The following is a 16731-nucleotide window of genomic DNA, read 5'->3' on the forward strand; positions in this document are numbered from 1 at the left end:
TCCAGAAGCAGTCTATCCTTCTTAACAAGACTTTGCCCTCAGAGGAAACTGGTTAATCAGAGCCTAACCTGGGAAAAGGGAAATAACCAAATCTAGCCAATTATAGCCTTCCACATAGGAGAAAGGAAATATCCAATTCCAGCCCACTGTAGCCATCCTGTCCCACCTAAGGAGGGGAGGAAAAAAATGAGAAACACTTGTAAAGTCAACCAGAGGCAGAAGCTCACTAAAAGTCTGAAACCTAATCACAGGACCAAAGAATGCTCCCTTCCCACAATTTACCACCACATTATTAAAGGCCTATTTACAGCAATTCCTTTTAACCAGTATATCATGTCTGGCTATTAAGAAAAAATTACCAAGAAAAAAATATTAAATACATACTAAAAGGCAAAAACCACAATTTGAATAGAAACAGTAAGTATCAATTCAGACACAGCCCGGATGCTGGAATTATCAGATTGGGAACTTAAAACCACTGTGATTAATATACTACAGCCTCTAATGGATAAAATAGATAGCATGCAAGAATAGGTGAGCAATGTAAGCAGAGAGATGGAAATTCTAAGAAAGAACTAAAAAGAAATGCTAGAGATTAAAAAAAAAAAAAAAGCACCCTGTAACAAAAGTGAAGAATGCCTTTGATGGGCTTATTAGTAGATTGAACATGGCTGAGAAAAGAATCTGAGCTTGAGAATATATCAATAAAAACTTCACAAACTGAAAAGTAAAGAGAACAAAGACTAAAAAACAGAACAGAACAGAACATCCAAGGACTGTGAGACAACTACACAAAGTGTAGCTGATACCTTATAGTAGTATCAGAAGGAGAAGAAAGAGAAAAAGGAACAGAAGAAACATTTGAAAAACAAAGATTGGCAATATCCCTAAATCAATGTCAGACACCAAACCAATGACCACAGATCCAGGAAGCTCAGAGAATATCAAGCAGGATAAATGCCAAAAAAAGAAAAACCTATACATAAGTGTGTCATTTTCAAACTACAGGAAATCAAAGATTAAAGAAAAAAATCCTGAAAGAAGACAGAGGATAATAATAATAATAATAAAAAAAAGCCTCCATACCTGTAGAAGAACAAAGAAAAGAATTACATATGACTTCTGAGAAATAATGCAAGCAAGAAGAGTGTGGAGTGAAATATTTAAAGTGTTGAGAGAAAAAAAACTACTAACTTAGAATTTTATACACTGTGAAATTACCCTCCAACGTGAAGGAAAAATAAAGAAATTCATAAACAAAAACTGAGGAATTTTATTGTCAGTAGAACTACTATGCAAGAAATGTTAAAAGAGCTTCTTTAGAGAGAAGGAAAATGATATAGGTGAGAATCTTGAAGCTACATATAGAAAGGAAAAGCACTGAAGAAGGAATAAGTGAAGGTAAAATAAAAACTTTTGTTTTTCTTAACCTTAATTGACTTAACAGGTAACGGTTTATTTAAAATAAATAATAGCAACAATGTAGTCAATTATTTATGCTTATATCTGTATTATACATACCATTATATATGCTTAAATTTAAGTGAAATGAATGACAATGATACAAAGAATGGGAGGGAGAAATTAGGATTATTTTATTGTTAAGTATTCATACTATTTGTGAATTATTATTTGAAAGTAGACTTGCATTAATTGTAAATGTATATTGCAAATTCTAGGGTACCTACCAAAAAAATTTTTTAAAAAGAAGTATAACTGATACATTAAGGAAGGAAAGAAAATGGAATCATATAAAAAGCTAAATTAAAAAACAAAATACTGAAAAAAGAATAGAAACAAAGAATAAAGGTAAAAAATATGGTAGGTATTAATCCAACTTTATCAAAATCACTTTGGACAATGAGGTGTAAATGCACAAATAAAAAGGCAGAATATGCCACCATCATTCTTTACAGATTTAGAAAAAATAATTCTACACTTCATATGGAAGTGTAGAGAAGACCTCATATAGCCAATGCAATTTTAAGCAAAAAAGAACAAATTGGGAGGCTTCAGTCTGCCAGACTTCAAACTTTACTATAAGGCTATAGCAATCAAAACAGCATGGTACTGGCACAAGAACAGAAATATAGACCTTTGGAATAGGACAGAGACCCAAGATATAAAACCATCCTCATATTGTCCTCTAATCTTCGACAAAGCAAACAAAAATGTACACTGGGGAAAAGAATTTCTATTCAATAAGTGGTGCTGAAAACTGGATATCCACACCTCTCACCTGTCACAAAAATCAACTCACAATGGATAACAAACTTAAACCTGAGGTGTGAAAGCTTAAGAATTCTGGAAGAAAACGTTGGGAAGACTCTTTCAGACATTGGACTAGGTAAAGGTGCTCTGAGACCACAATGGAATTGAACCAGAAATCAATAACAGAAAGATAAATGGAAAATCCCAAAATATGTGCAGATTAAACAATATACTTCTAAATGATACATGGGTCAAAGAAGAAATCTTAAAAAAATTTAAATATTTTTAAATAAATAAAAATGGAAACACATTTTATCAAAATTGGTGGGATGCAGCAAAAGCAGCTCTTAGAGGGAAATTTATAGTGTTGATTGTATACATTAGAAAAGAAAGACCTAAAATTAATAATCTAAGTTTCCACCTTAGAAAACCAGAAAAAGAAGAAGTAATTAAATCCAAGTAAGCAGTCAGAAAAGAAATAGTAAGAATTAGAGCAAACATCACTGAAACTGAAAACAGTAAATAAATAGAGAAAATCAACAAAATCAAAAGCTGGCTCCGTGGAAAGATCAATAGAATCAATAAGCTTCTAGCAAGGCTAATTAATAAAAATAGAGGGGACACAAATTACTAATATCAGAAATGAAAGAGGGAACATCATTACAGATCCCATGGACATTAATAGGATAGTAAATGAATACTATGAAAAACTCTAAGCCCACAAATTTGACAACTTAGATGAAATGGACCAATTCCTTGAAAGATACAATTTTATAAAACTGACAGAAGAAGAAATGGACAATCTCAATGGGCCTATATCTATTAAAGCAATTAAATCAATAATAAATATACTCCTAAAACAGAAAGCAATAGGCCCAGATGGGTTCACTGGTAACTTTTACCAAACATTTAAGAAAGAAATTATACCAATTCTCTACAATCTCTATCAGAGGACAGAATCACAGAGAACACTTCCTAACTCATTATATGAGACTAACACTACCCTAATACCAATACTAGACAAAAATATTATAAGAAAAAAAAACTATAGACCAATATCTCCCATGAACATGAATACAAAAATCCTCAATAAAATAATTGCACACTGAATCCAACAATATATAAAAAGAATTATACACCACGTGAGTGTATATGCAAAGCTAGTTCCACATTTAAAAATCAATTAATGTAATCCATCATTCATATCAACAGGCTAAAAAAGAAAAATCGCATGATCCTATCAATAAATGGAGAAAAAGCATTTGACAAAATCCAACAAGCATTTATCATAAAAAGTCTCAGTAAACTAGGAATAGAAGTGAACTTCCTCAAGTTTATAAAGAATATCTACCAAAAACCTATAGCTAACAGCATAATTAATGGTGAGAAACTTGAATCTTTCCCACTGAAATCAGGAAAAAAGCAAGGATGTTGCCTCTAACCACTCCTTTTCAACATTGTATTGGAAGTACTGGCTAATGCAACAAACAAAAAAAGTAAATAAAATATATACAGATTGGGAGGAAGAAATAAAACTGGCTTTGTTTGTGATGACATGATTATCTATGACTGTCTATGTAAATAACACAAAAGAATTGACGGGGGGGAAAAAAACCCTCCAGGAACTACTAAGTGATTACAGCAAGGTTAATATTCCAAAGTCAATCATATATACCAGCAATAAACAAGTTGGATTTGAAATGAAAATTGCAATACCATTTACATTAGCACTCCCCAACAATGAAATACTTAGCTATAATCTAACAAAATATGTATGAGATCTATATGAGAAAAACATCAAAACTCCAATAAATGAAATAAAAAAGAGCTAAATATTAATAAATGGACAGATTTTCCATATACAGAACTACTCAATATCAGTTCTTCCCACCTTGATCTACGGATTCAGTGCAATTCCAATAAATCCCAGCATGTTATTTTGTGGATACTGACAAGCTGATTCTAAAGTTTATATGGAGAGGCAAAAAATAGAATAGACAACACAGTACTGAAAGAGAAGAACAAAGTTGGAAGACTGACATTATCTGACTTTTCAAGACTTTCAATGAAGCTATAATAATCAAGACATTGTGGTACTGACTGGACAAGGAATAGACAAATAAATCAATGAATAAAATAGTCCAGAAAAAAAAAAAACCACATAAATATAGTCAATCTATCTCTGACAAAGGAGCAAAGACAATCAAACGGAGCAAAGGTAGTCTTTTCAACAAATGGTGCTGGATAAACTGGACATCCACATGTAAAAAAATCAGTCTAGACACAAACATTATACTCTTCACTAAATTAACTCAAATTCATCATAGAACTAAACATGAAATGAAAAACAATAAAACTCTTAGAAGATGACATAGAAGAAAACCTAGATTACCTGTATATGGTGATAAATTTTTGATATAACACCAAAGGTACAATTCATGGAAGAAATAATTAATAAGCTTGGTTTCATGAAAATAAAAACTGCAAAAGACAATGTCAAGAGAGTAAGAGAAGCCACAGACTGAGAGAAAATATTTGCAAAAGACACATCTGATAAAGAACTATTATTCCAAAAATACACAGAACTTTTAAAACTCAACAAAAACAACCCAATTTAAAAATGGGCCAAATTACTAGACACCTCACCAAAGAAGATAAACATATGGCAAATAAGCATATGAAAAGATGTTTAATCTCAATCATCAGGGAAATGCAAATTAAAACAACGAGATACTTCTATATACCTATTGGAATGGTCAAAATCCAGAACACTGACACCAAATGCTGGTGAGAGTGGAACAATAGGAACGCTCATTCAACAGGAACCCTCATTGATTGCTGGTGGAATGCAAAATGGTACAGACAGTTTGGCAGTTTCTTACAAAACTAAACATAGTCTTACTATACAATCCAGCAATCGTGTTCCTTGGCATTTACCCAAAGGATCTGAAAACTTATATCCACACAAAAACCTGCACATGGATTTTTTTATAGCAGCTTTATTCACGATTGCCAAAACTTGGAAACCACCAAAATGTCCTTGAGTAGGTGAATCAATAAATCAACTGTGGTACATCCAGACAATGGAATATTATTCAGTGCTAAAAAGAAATGAGCTATCAAGCCATGAAAAGACACAGAGGAACCCTGAATAAACATTACTAAGAGAAAGAATTTTGTCTAAAAGGCTACATACTGTATGATTTCAACTATATGACATCTAGAAAGGCAAAACCAGGGTGATAATAAAGATCAATGGTTTCCAGGAGGGGTAGGATAGGGGGGAAAGATGAATTGGCAGAGCACAGAGGATTTTTAGGGCAGTGAAAATACTCTGTGTGATACTGTAATAATGGATACATGTAATTTTACATTTGTCTAAATCCATTGAATGTACAACACGAAGAGTGAGCCCTAATGTAAACTATGGTCTTTGGGTGATTATGATGTGTCAAAGCATCAATTGTAACAAATGTACCCAGTTTGGTAGAGAAGGTTGATAATGAAGAAGCCTATGTGTGGGAGCAGAGAAACATATGAAAAATCTGTGTACCTTCCTCTTAATTTTACTATGGACATAAAACTGATCTTAAAAAATTAAGTCTTAGAAAAAAGAACACGTGAAAAATATTACTTCTGGCATAGTTAATATTCAAGACATCTGGTTTGCAAACTTGGAAAAGTTTAATCAGCAGAAAGAATTATTATTATTATTATTTTTTTAGACAGAGTCTCACTCTGTTGCCCAGGCTAGAGTGCCGTGGTGTCAGCAGCCTAGCTCACAGCAACCTCAGACTCCTGGGCTCAAGCGATCCTCCTGCCTCAACCTCCTGGGTAGCGGAACTACAGGCATGCACCACCATGCCTGGCTAATTTTTTCCATTTTTAGTTGTTTGGCTAATTTCTTTCTATTTTTAGTAGAGATGGGGTCTCGCTCTTGCTCAGGCTGGTCTCCAACTCCTGAGTTCAAGCAATCCTCCCGCCTCGGCCTCCCAGAGTGCTAGGATTACAGGTGTGAGCCACTGCGCCCAGCCGAATTAATTCTTGATAAAAGTTTGATAGCTCAGGTTTAAAAGGATTATGAATGATTGTAACTAATAGTCTGAATTTGACAGATATGCAATCTGCAATTGGAAAACAAATCTCTGCATATAAGTAAAAAAGTATCAACAGACTTGCTGGTATATTGACTTATACTGTGTTTAAAATGTTAGTTAAGGGAGATGGGGGTGTGCATTCAGTATATGTATATATGCAATTGTCATCTGAGATGCCTTAAGAAGAATTTCCTAGAAAATATCATTATTTGCTTGATCAGGTAGTCATTAAATTATTTGCTAAACTATTGACTGAAGCATTTATTCTCTACTGAAACTAGTTTTAATAATGGAGCTTTTAAAAAGGTACAAAGAAAAGAAAATGTGAAAAAAAATACTTAACATAATTAATATATGTTTAAGTCTTAGTTATCATGATTCTCATGTAAATGTAATTGCTACATTTACTAAAGTGATAGACTGTGAAAAGAAACTATATATACCATAATTTCAGAAACTGAGATAAAATAACCCTAATTTTGAAATTTGGAAAAAGGAATATGGAGATCACTTCAAATTTCTAATCGTGACAGAATTCAAGAAGTGCTAAATGGGCCGGGCGCGGTGGCTCACGCCTGTAATCCTAGCACTCTGGGAGGCCGAGGTGGGCGGATCGTTTGAGCTCAGGAGTTCGAGACCAGCCTGAGCAAGAACGAGACCCCAACTCTACTAAAAATAGAAAGAAATTATATGGACAGCTAAAAATATATATATAGAAAAAATTAGCCGGGCATGGTGGTGCATGCCTGTAGTCCCAGCTACTCGGGAGGCTGAGACAGGAGGATCCCTTGAGCTCAGGAGTTTGAGGTTGCTGTGAGCTAGGCTGACGCCACGGCACTCACTCTAGCCTGGGCAACAGAGTGAGACTCTGTCTCAAAAAAAAAAAAAAAAAAAAGAAGTGCTAAATGCATTGTTAAAGTTGTAGAATATTATGAAAAATCTATGTCTCAAAATCACATTGGATTTCAAAATAGTAAAATATAGGTTATTGCATAGCAATCTTTTCTCTTCAATGTATTATTAAATGATTTGCCAGATAGTTTCTGATAACCAAAATAATAACAACAATAATAATAATAACATGGAAAAGGAAAGAATGTTTTTTATCATGATGAAGAAATAATGAATCCAGGGTAAGCACTTTGAACTGGGTAGGTTTTCTAAACATTACCCTGTAATACCAAAAAATTATTCCAGAGAGCATTAGCCCAAATAAGAAAAGAATCTATAATTTTTTTGAAAAATACAACTATTTTGATAGAATAAAAAAATAATAAAATGATCATTTAAAATAAATATTTTGCCATCCTAAAAATAGAAAATGAAAGAATTGAAATGTGCGAAAAATGGCATCAAGATGAAGGGCTTTAATGGCCTGAAGGGAAATATTTTGGATGAAGAAAACCTGTTGTGACTAGATATTTAGAAAAGAAAAGACACAGAATAATCAAATAACAAAGAAATACGATACAAATTGAAAAAAAAAAAAATTACAGCCATTGCCAAGAAAGAGACAATGGGAAATATTTTTCAAAACCACTTTATGAGATTTAATTTATAAACCATACAACATGGAAAGTATTTTTAGTCTTAGCAAGTTAATACATTGTTCACCCTTAGTACAAAAAAAAATTGTCACTGAGTTTTTAAAAAGTGGTACATTAATACAAGCATGCAAATCTATCCACAATCTAACAAAACTTGTCAAACAAAAAATTGTATGTCATTGATGCAACTGTAGCATGTCGTACATATGATAGATCATGTTTTGTTCAAAGTAAAATTAGTAATAATTGTGAAATTTGCTAAGTTATTTAAACTTCAAGAGGAATAGAATAAAAAAATTTATAATATTAAGGGCATTATATATAAACATTTTGTCACAATTTAAAGAAAATATATCTACTTCCCTAAAATATTAAATCATTAGGTAAATTTCTAACCATAACATGAGGCAATACTTTAAGCCACAATACTGTAATTTCAAAATGTAGCTGTATAATAAATGATACTTAATATAAAAATAATTTTTAAAAAATTTTAAATCCCATTAAGTATTTGACATATTTAAGTATGCTGGTGATATAAAAAAGATTTCTTCTTTTTTCCACAATGTTAGTGCAGTATAAATTAGTTTCGATCATGCAATAAACTCCTCTAATTTATAAAAAAATCCTTACTATTTAGTTCTTTTAGAATAGAAAAGTTATAGACATTTACTTATCTGGCATCTTATAAGACTATTCAATCTAATAATTGGTACAGTTGTTCTATCAGTTGGAATTATTTAGGGGTTTAAATTGCCATAGTTTGCCATAAGTTTGTTTTAGAGGAGTAAGGAGGCAAGTTATTTCTTTCTTATTTATTTATTTATTTTTATGGTAAATAATGATGAATTACAATCCTTTAATGCTACAAAAGAATTCTAAAATTCTTACCTGATACTACACCAATTCCATCATCACAGTCATAGTCAGAGACTTCACTATCACTTATTCTCTTTGACCCTAAGAAGAAAATAGCAATAATTAAAAATGTTGATTATTTAAGGGATAAAAAAAAACTCTCAACAACTTGAAAAACAAATGATAGGATTTTGAGTGAATCACTTGACAGTAAAATATATATACAGATGGAAAGTCATTATGAGCTTACCAACACTTATTTTCACACACATTTCATGATGTGAGGATATATGGGTGATGAGGAGTTAATGATTTATACAAGAATTATTCTGGAAACTTATAAGGTAAGTTTTTTAAGTCCTAAGTGGTTTAAAGATTGACATAACATTAAGTACAAGACAATGTTTGTAAATTATTTGACTTAATGAGCTGACTGATAAAATCTAAGTTAATTTTAGATGCTTATGGACAAAGGCACTTAAGTCTAGGTAAATTTCAAAGCACAATGTATTATTTTCAAAAGTATTAATGTGTCTTTTTCTAATATGCATGACTAACAAACTGAATATACTCAAATCTTTATTTTTCACGCTCATGGAGAAGTTCAATTGAGAAAAGTAAACTCACTTAAGACATCTTAAATCTTCTTTTTCAACTATTTAGTTTAGCTACTTCCCTATTGCTTTGAAAAGACAATAATAATGCATTCACAAAACTAACACATCTAAATTGTGGATTTTATTTTCTAAGAAATAGCCTAAGAGCAATAAATTATTATAATTTGAGATATGTATGGTTTCTCTTACAACTCTGTAACAATATTTTAAAATCTTAATCCTACTATGGCAAAAATAGCATAAAATTGAATTAACTAGAACTTTGATGGCTAAAGCATATTATGACTTCACACTTAATTATGAAATACATCACATACAGAAATCAGCTTTTTTTAAACTATTTTCTTCTACCTGTGTCTCAGGAATGGACACACCCTACACGAAAGAATCCTTTATTAAAGCATTTCCTCCTTCCTTGGTATCAGAAAACATTTGATAATGGAGGACTTTTTTGTCTGTCTTCTTAAAATACACGTTATTCATTAAATAGATGGAACTCAGTTTTATTAGAAAATAAGTGCTTTCCTGTGTGGTTTATAAGATACCAAGAGCTCACATTGTATAAGGTGTCTAAATATTACAAGAATGTCCTCCAATATCTGCAATCTACTCTTAGAAATGCTCTATAAATTTTTTCCTTTTGTTTGTTTTAATCCCTGCCCTTTTTGAGGAGGGACAGTCTTGCTTGGTAGAAACCACAGTTTTAGTTTTCTGCTTGTAATGGTTAGGAAGAAGATAACTATCTATTTTTATCATGCAGTCTCACTGAATGGACTTTTACTATTTTCTTTCCAAATGTTTATGTCTTAAAGCTTTAGACACAAACAAATCAGAGGCTTTTATAGATCCAACTGATATTAAAACTAGAATTATCTGACATCCCAACAGACAGGGCACAAAAGGATTTACAGAATTAGAACATACATTCTAAATGGACTTGAGATAGAAGAAGGGTCACACAGGAGAGACTTAAGGAGAATTGCTATCCCGCTTGTAACAAGGCTTTAATTTGCAAATACCCAAACACAGGGTAATGATTAGTTTACTATGCCAGGTATGCTACAGAACATAAAGATTACAAACTTTTGTATTGGTCAAAAGTCAAATCAAGAATGACACCAGCAAATGATGAAATTTACTTTATCAGCTGTTTGTGAGTTGGCCAGTGTGTGTAAGAGTGTGTGTGTACACACTTGGGGGTGTGGTGGCATATGTAGTTCGTAAATTGCTTCTTCCTTCCAAATCTTATTGATTTCTTTCCAGATTGAGACTTATCTGTTTTGATGTTAATCCTATAGAGGTTAAATATATTGGAATTATGTTCCTTCTATTTGGATCTTTTGACACTCTGATGAATTCAAGTTCCTAGGTTTAATATCATTGAATATATCAATCTTTTCTTTTGAAATTAGTGTTTTTAGTGTCTTGTATAAGAACTCTTTCTTGACCTCTGAGCAGAGAGATAGTCTCCTATATTTTCTTCTAAAAGTTTAAAAATTTTGCTTTTTGCATTTATATCCTCATCCATATTGAATTGAGTTTGTGTATAGGGCAATTTTACTTTTTCCGTTTGGATGGCACATATCTCAGGATTGTTTATTTAATATTTCTACTTTTGCTGAATAATCTGTGATGTCACCTCTGCCATAAATAAACGAATACTATCTGCAAGGATCTAATGCAATTTCAATCAAAATCCCAATAGGATGGTCTGGTGCTCTATTTTTTTCCCTTGTACAGGCTGTCTATCTATAAACCAATGACTCTTTGCCTATGTTACTATAACGTTATATATTCAAGAACAGATCTATCTACCTTATTATTCATACCTTGACTCTTTCCCCTTTGCTCTGTCATATAAATTTTAGATTCAGACCACCAACTTGCACAGAAACATTCTATTGGGATTTGATTTGAATTGCACTGAAGCAATACATTAATTTAGGGAGAATTGGCATGTTTTACAGCATTGCTTTGGTAAACATGCACATGGCATTTCGCCCATTTAAGTTTTCCTTAAGGTCTTTTTATAAAATTTTCAATTTTGGCCATTCAAACTTTCCATTATTTGTTTGATTTATTCTTTGTATCTTATAATTTATCTTTATAATAGGATTTACACTGTTATTAAAAATACTGTTAAAAATTATGTTTGCTAACTTAATTGTCAGATGCAGAAATGCAATTTCATTGTAAAGTAATGTTAACTAACAACCTTTAAAGTCTTTCTATCTCTTTACTTCTAATAAAGTGATTGTGATTTACTTTGGATTTTCTATGTCGACAATTTTTTTCCCCAATCCTTACGTGTTTTTCTTTTCTTGCCTTGCTGTGCTAATAAGCACAGTGCTGGAAATAAACAAGGGAATATTACTTTCTTTTAAAATTGTGATTTCAGATACAGTTTTTTTCTAGTATTTTTCCATTAGAAATAGTGTCTGCTGACGTTACACTTTGCCACGTTGAGGACAGTCCCTTTATCACTAATTTGCAAGGGGTAGGATTTGATTTTTATTAAACGTGTTTTCTGTATTTTATTGAATGTACAATTTTTATAATTTAATTTACTACTTTGGTAAATTATGTACATGTATATATAAATTTGACTATGTTAAACCAATCTTGCATTTCTGAGTTCAGTGATATTTCATTTAGGATTTTTGCATTTTTATTTAAAAGTGATTTTGACCTGTTAAATTTCTTTTCTTGTGCTAACTTTTCATTTATACAGTCCTTCCCTCCACCTCCAAAAAACAAATGAGAATTATTCTTTCTTTTTTATTCTTTGGGAGAATCTGTGTAGGATTGTAAAAATCTGTTCTTTGAAATTTTGATAGAACTCATCTATAGGCCGGGCGCGGTGGCTCACGCCTGTAATCCTAGCACTCTGGGCGGCCGAGGCTGGTGGATCGCTCGAGGTCAGGAGTTCGAGACCAGCCTGAGCAAGAGCGAGACCCCGTCTCTACTAAAAATAGAAAGAAATTATATGGACAACTAAAATATATATATACAAAAAAAATTAGCCGGGCATGGTGGCGCATGCCTGTAGTCCCAGCTACTCGGGAGGCTGAGGCAGTAGGATCGCTTAAGCCCAGGAGTTTGAGGTTGCTGTGAGCTAGACTGACGCCACGGCACTCACTCTAGCCTGGGCAACAGAGCGAGACTCTGTCTCAAAAAAAAAAAAAAAAAAAGAACTCATCTATAAAACTACCATGGTTTGGTTTTTCCTTTGTGGGAATATTTTAAATTGCTAATTATATTTTTCAGTAGATGTAGAATGAGTTATTGATTTAGGGTTTAGTAACTAATATTTTTTACAGGAATTTGTTCACTTTGCCTAAGTTTCTGAAGTGTTGCTATAATGTTCACAATTTTATCTTACTATTAAGTATTTTCTGATGTACTGATCATATTTCTATTTGCATCCTGTACCTTTTTACTCTATCAATAAATTTCAGTAAAGGTTTATCTGGATATTCATTTCAAAGGTTTAACTTCTGGGCTCCATGATTCTATCAATTAGTTGTTTTACAGCATTTGTTTCTTACTTTATTGATTTCTGTTCTTATTTTTTATTTCATTCCTTCTACTTTGAATTTATTCACTATTCTTTTCCTAAACTCTTGAATTGGATGGGCACATTATAATTTTTAGCCTTTTAACGTTTTCTAACATAAGCATCCCCTCTGAGTACTTCCCTGTATTACTCAAATATTTATATATAGAATATCGATTAAACTTCTGTTCTAGGTATTTTCTTTTTAGAACTATAAGATATTTACCATACTCATTAAATCTGAGACACAGTTAATTGTGTGGTGCATTATGATTTTGAGATGATAGAGCTTGGAAAAAATGTTTATTACAAGAGAGGTTTCTATTTTTTTTTGAATTTTCAAACATATGGGTGTAATTTATCTTTTTTTACAATTGACATAGTAACATAATATTGGAAAATATTTCCTGTATTATGTTAATTCTTTAAGATGGGTCAAAAATCAATTATGGAATAGTATATTATTAATAATAATTCTTATAAATTTTTCATAGATGTAACAAAAATGTGAATTCATTAATTGTTAGGTTCAAGTTCTTTATCTCATCATTAGAGGAAGCTTTGTAATTGTGTGGTTTGATTTTTTTTTACCTTCCCTAAATTTTGGTTTCTTGATCTATCAATGATGGAGAGCAAATTATATTGGAATCTCCTTCAATGGTGGCAAATTTGTTAATTTTTATCTCTAGTATTATTTTATGTACATTGCAGTTAGTTCATTTAATACATGTAAGTTAAAAAGTACTTCAATAGATGTAGAAAAATCATCTGAAAAAGTTTAACCTACATTCTTTATAGAATGTCTTGGTAAGTAAGACAAGAACTTCCTCATACTGATAAAGGACATCTACCAAAAAACCTACAACTAACAATCGCACTTAATTATGAAATATTAAATGCCCCTAAGACAAAGAACAAGTAAAGGATGTTCACTGCAAGGATGAATCTTCTATTTAACATTTACTGCATGTCCTAGACAGGGCAATACAGCAAGGAAAAGAAATAAAAAGCATACAGATTAGAATGCAAAAAATAACATGTTCACGTAAATAAAAATTTCTAAGGAAGCTATTAAAAACTTATTAAGACTAATAAGTGAACTTAGTAGGATTGGAGGATACATAGTCAATATAAAAATAAATTATATTTCTTAGAGAATAGCAATGTACAATTGGAAAATTGATTTCAAAACCAATATCCTCTGTAAGAATTTCCAAAATCATGAAATATTTAGGAATACACTGAACACAAAATGTGCAAAACATGTACACCTCAAACCATAAAACACAATGCTATCTTAGTTTCCAAGGGCTGCTATAGAAAAATACTAAAAACTGAGTAGTTTAAAACAATAGAAATTTATTGTCTTATAGCTCTAGAGGCTAGAAGTACAAAATCAGGGTTTCAGCAAAGCCATGCTCTCTCTGATGGCTCTAAGAGAAAATCCTTCCTTATCTCTCTGATGTTAGCTTCTTATCTTAGCTTCTGGTGTTTGCCAGTAATCCTTTGTGTTCCTCTGCTTGCAGATGCATCTCTCAAGTCATATGGCCATCTTCTCCCTGTATATCTTCACATTGTCTTCCCTTTGTGCATGGCTATCTCTGTGTCCAAATTTCCCCTTTTATCAAGGACATCACTCATATTGTATTACAGCCCACCTTAATGACCTCAGTTTAACTTATTTACCTTTATAAAGACCATATTTACAAATAAGGTCACATCCTGAGGTACTGGGGGTCAGGACTTCAATCTATCTTTTGTTGGGGATGCAATTCAATTTGAACAACTGCTAACAAATTAAAGAAGATTTAAATAAATGGAGAGACTTTTCTGTAAAATTGAAAGCCAGAGATATTTAAATAACATTACCAGGATGCTGAGAGAAAATAAAAGTCATTCTAGGATTTTACACATAGCTAAACTTTCTGCCAGATATATTCAGGAAACCAAAGCCTGTTTTCAATTCTTCACTGAAAGAAAGTACATTCTTAAAAAATGTACTTCAAAAATAAAGAAATTTATCCCAAAATGAAGCAATGAAAAAAAAGAAAGTGGTAAAAATTCAAGTAAATCTAAACAAACCCTAGGTGCATAAAATGACAATAATTATAATAATAATTAATTTGGTGGCAGAGGTAAAATTCTGGTAGTAATACGTTAGATGATAGGGGAGCGGGTGTGAATCAGATTATAAAATTTTAATATGGTTTGGAAAAAAGACAGAGATGTTAATTTACATTACTTTGTTAATATTTCAAAAGTAACCACTAAAAAATAGAGATTAAAAAGCAGAGCACACAAAATGGTGATAACATGTCCCTATTTCTGTTGAATAAGAAAAAAATTATCTGCATTTGTCTGTGAGTGCATAAAATATTTATAAAACTGCAGAAATTGGTAACAGAGGTTCACTCATGGAAAGAGAACTACATGTTTGAGAAAAGGGGATGGGAGACTTCACTAAATACACTTTTAAATTTGTACCATATGTGCATTATTTCGAAAGTTAACAGCAAAATTGTATAAATGTTTCATTTGTAGATAAAAACAATATATATTTTCTATTTCTTGAGAGCATGTTCTATTAATTCACATTGGTCAACTGTATAGTTCACATTTCTGAGAGATTGTCACTATGATTGTAGTTTTTAAATTTCTCTTTTCAATACTTTCTGATTTTTAAAATAGGTATGATAAAACCAAAGTCTAGGATTTTGGATGCTACTCTGGGTCCTGCTAGATCTCCTCTTGCGCTTTCTCTCAATGTGGGCAAAGCACGTCTGCAGATCCATGATAAAGGACACCAGTTTCTTCTGTAGATTACCCATAAAATCAAAGTTAGAGGGGATTAGAGAGAAACACAGGTTCCAGTTTGTTCTGATAGTTTCTAATTTTCCTTGATTTCCTATTTTGCATGCATTTTTCCTTCTGAACCTGCTCTTCTGTGCCACAGAGACTTCAGGGATCATTACTAGATGAAGAGGCAACAGCCTCCACAAACTTTTTAACTAGCTCCCCTTTGTGGTCTCTGGCAAGTGACTATTCTCAGACTCCTCAACCACTGTCTTCCAAACCTTCTCACAAAGATTTCCAAGTTTCTCCTCTAATTTTGTAAAGTTCAATAAGAAATCTCTTATAAAGAGACAACATAGGAAAGGATATATAAAATAATTTAAAGAAATAAGAGTCTTTTAGGGAATTTCAAAACACAGCAGAAAGCTTCAGTAGCAGACTAGACCTAGCGGAAGAAAGAATTTCAGAGCTTGAAGACAAGGCTCTAGAACTAACCAAGTCAGTCAAAAATGCATAAAGAAGAATAAAGAAGAATGAAAAATCACTCAGAGAAATATGGGACTATGTGAAGCAAACCAATATATGAATTATAGGCATCCTTGAGGGAGAAGAAGAAAAAGCAAAAAACATGGAAAACTTGTTCAAGGGAATTATTGAGGAAAACTTCCCTGGTATCACCAGAGACTCACATATCCAGATTTGAGATGGTCATCGAAGACCAGGAAGATTCATAGCAAATAGGGCATTGCCAAGACACATAGTCATCAACTTGGCCAAAGTCATAATGAAAGAGAAAATTCTACAAGCAGCAAGATGAAAGCAATAACTAACCTACAAAGGAAAACCCATCATGTAAACAGCAGACTTCTCAGCATAAACTTTATAAGCCAGAAGGGATTGGGGCCTGTTTTAGTCTTTTTAAACATAAAAAATGCCAGTTAAGAATTTTGTATACTGCAAAACTAAGTTTCATAAAAGATGGAGAAATAAAGACTTTTCTAGATAAGCAAACACTAAGGGAATTTGTCACTACTAGACCTGCCCTACAGGAA

General features: G+C 32.1%; 1 protein-coding gene across 36 annotated transcripts in view; it reads right to left on the minus strand.

Annotated features, from left to right (window-relative positions):
- RIMS2 (regulating synaptic membrane exocytosis 2) overlaps positions 1–16731 on the minus strand; it is a 640638-nt gene that overhangs the window by 241742 nt on the left and 382165 nt on the right. For all 36 annotated transcript variants that reach the window (XM_069466111.1, XM_069466135.1, XM_069466114.1 and 33 more), the window contains one exon: positions 8747–8815. In XM_069466111.1, the coding sequence (XP_069322212.1) occupies positions 8747–8815 (69 nt within the window). The remainder of the gene's footprint in view (positions 1–8746; positions 8816–16731) is intronic.

The sequence above is a fragment of the Eulemur rufifrons genome, chromosome 3, assembly GCF_041146395.1.
Source record: "Eulemur rufifrons isolate Redbay chromosome 3, OSU_ERuf_1, whole genome shotgun sequence".
Taxonomy (NCBI): domain Eukaryota; kingdom Metazoa; phylum Chordata; class Mammalia; order Primates; family Lemuridae; genus Eulemur; species Eulemur rufifrons.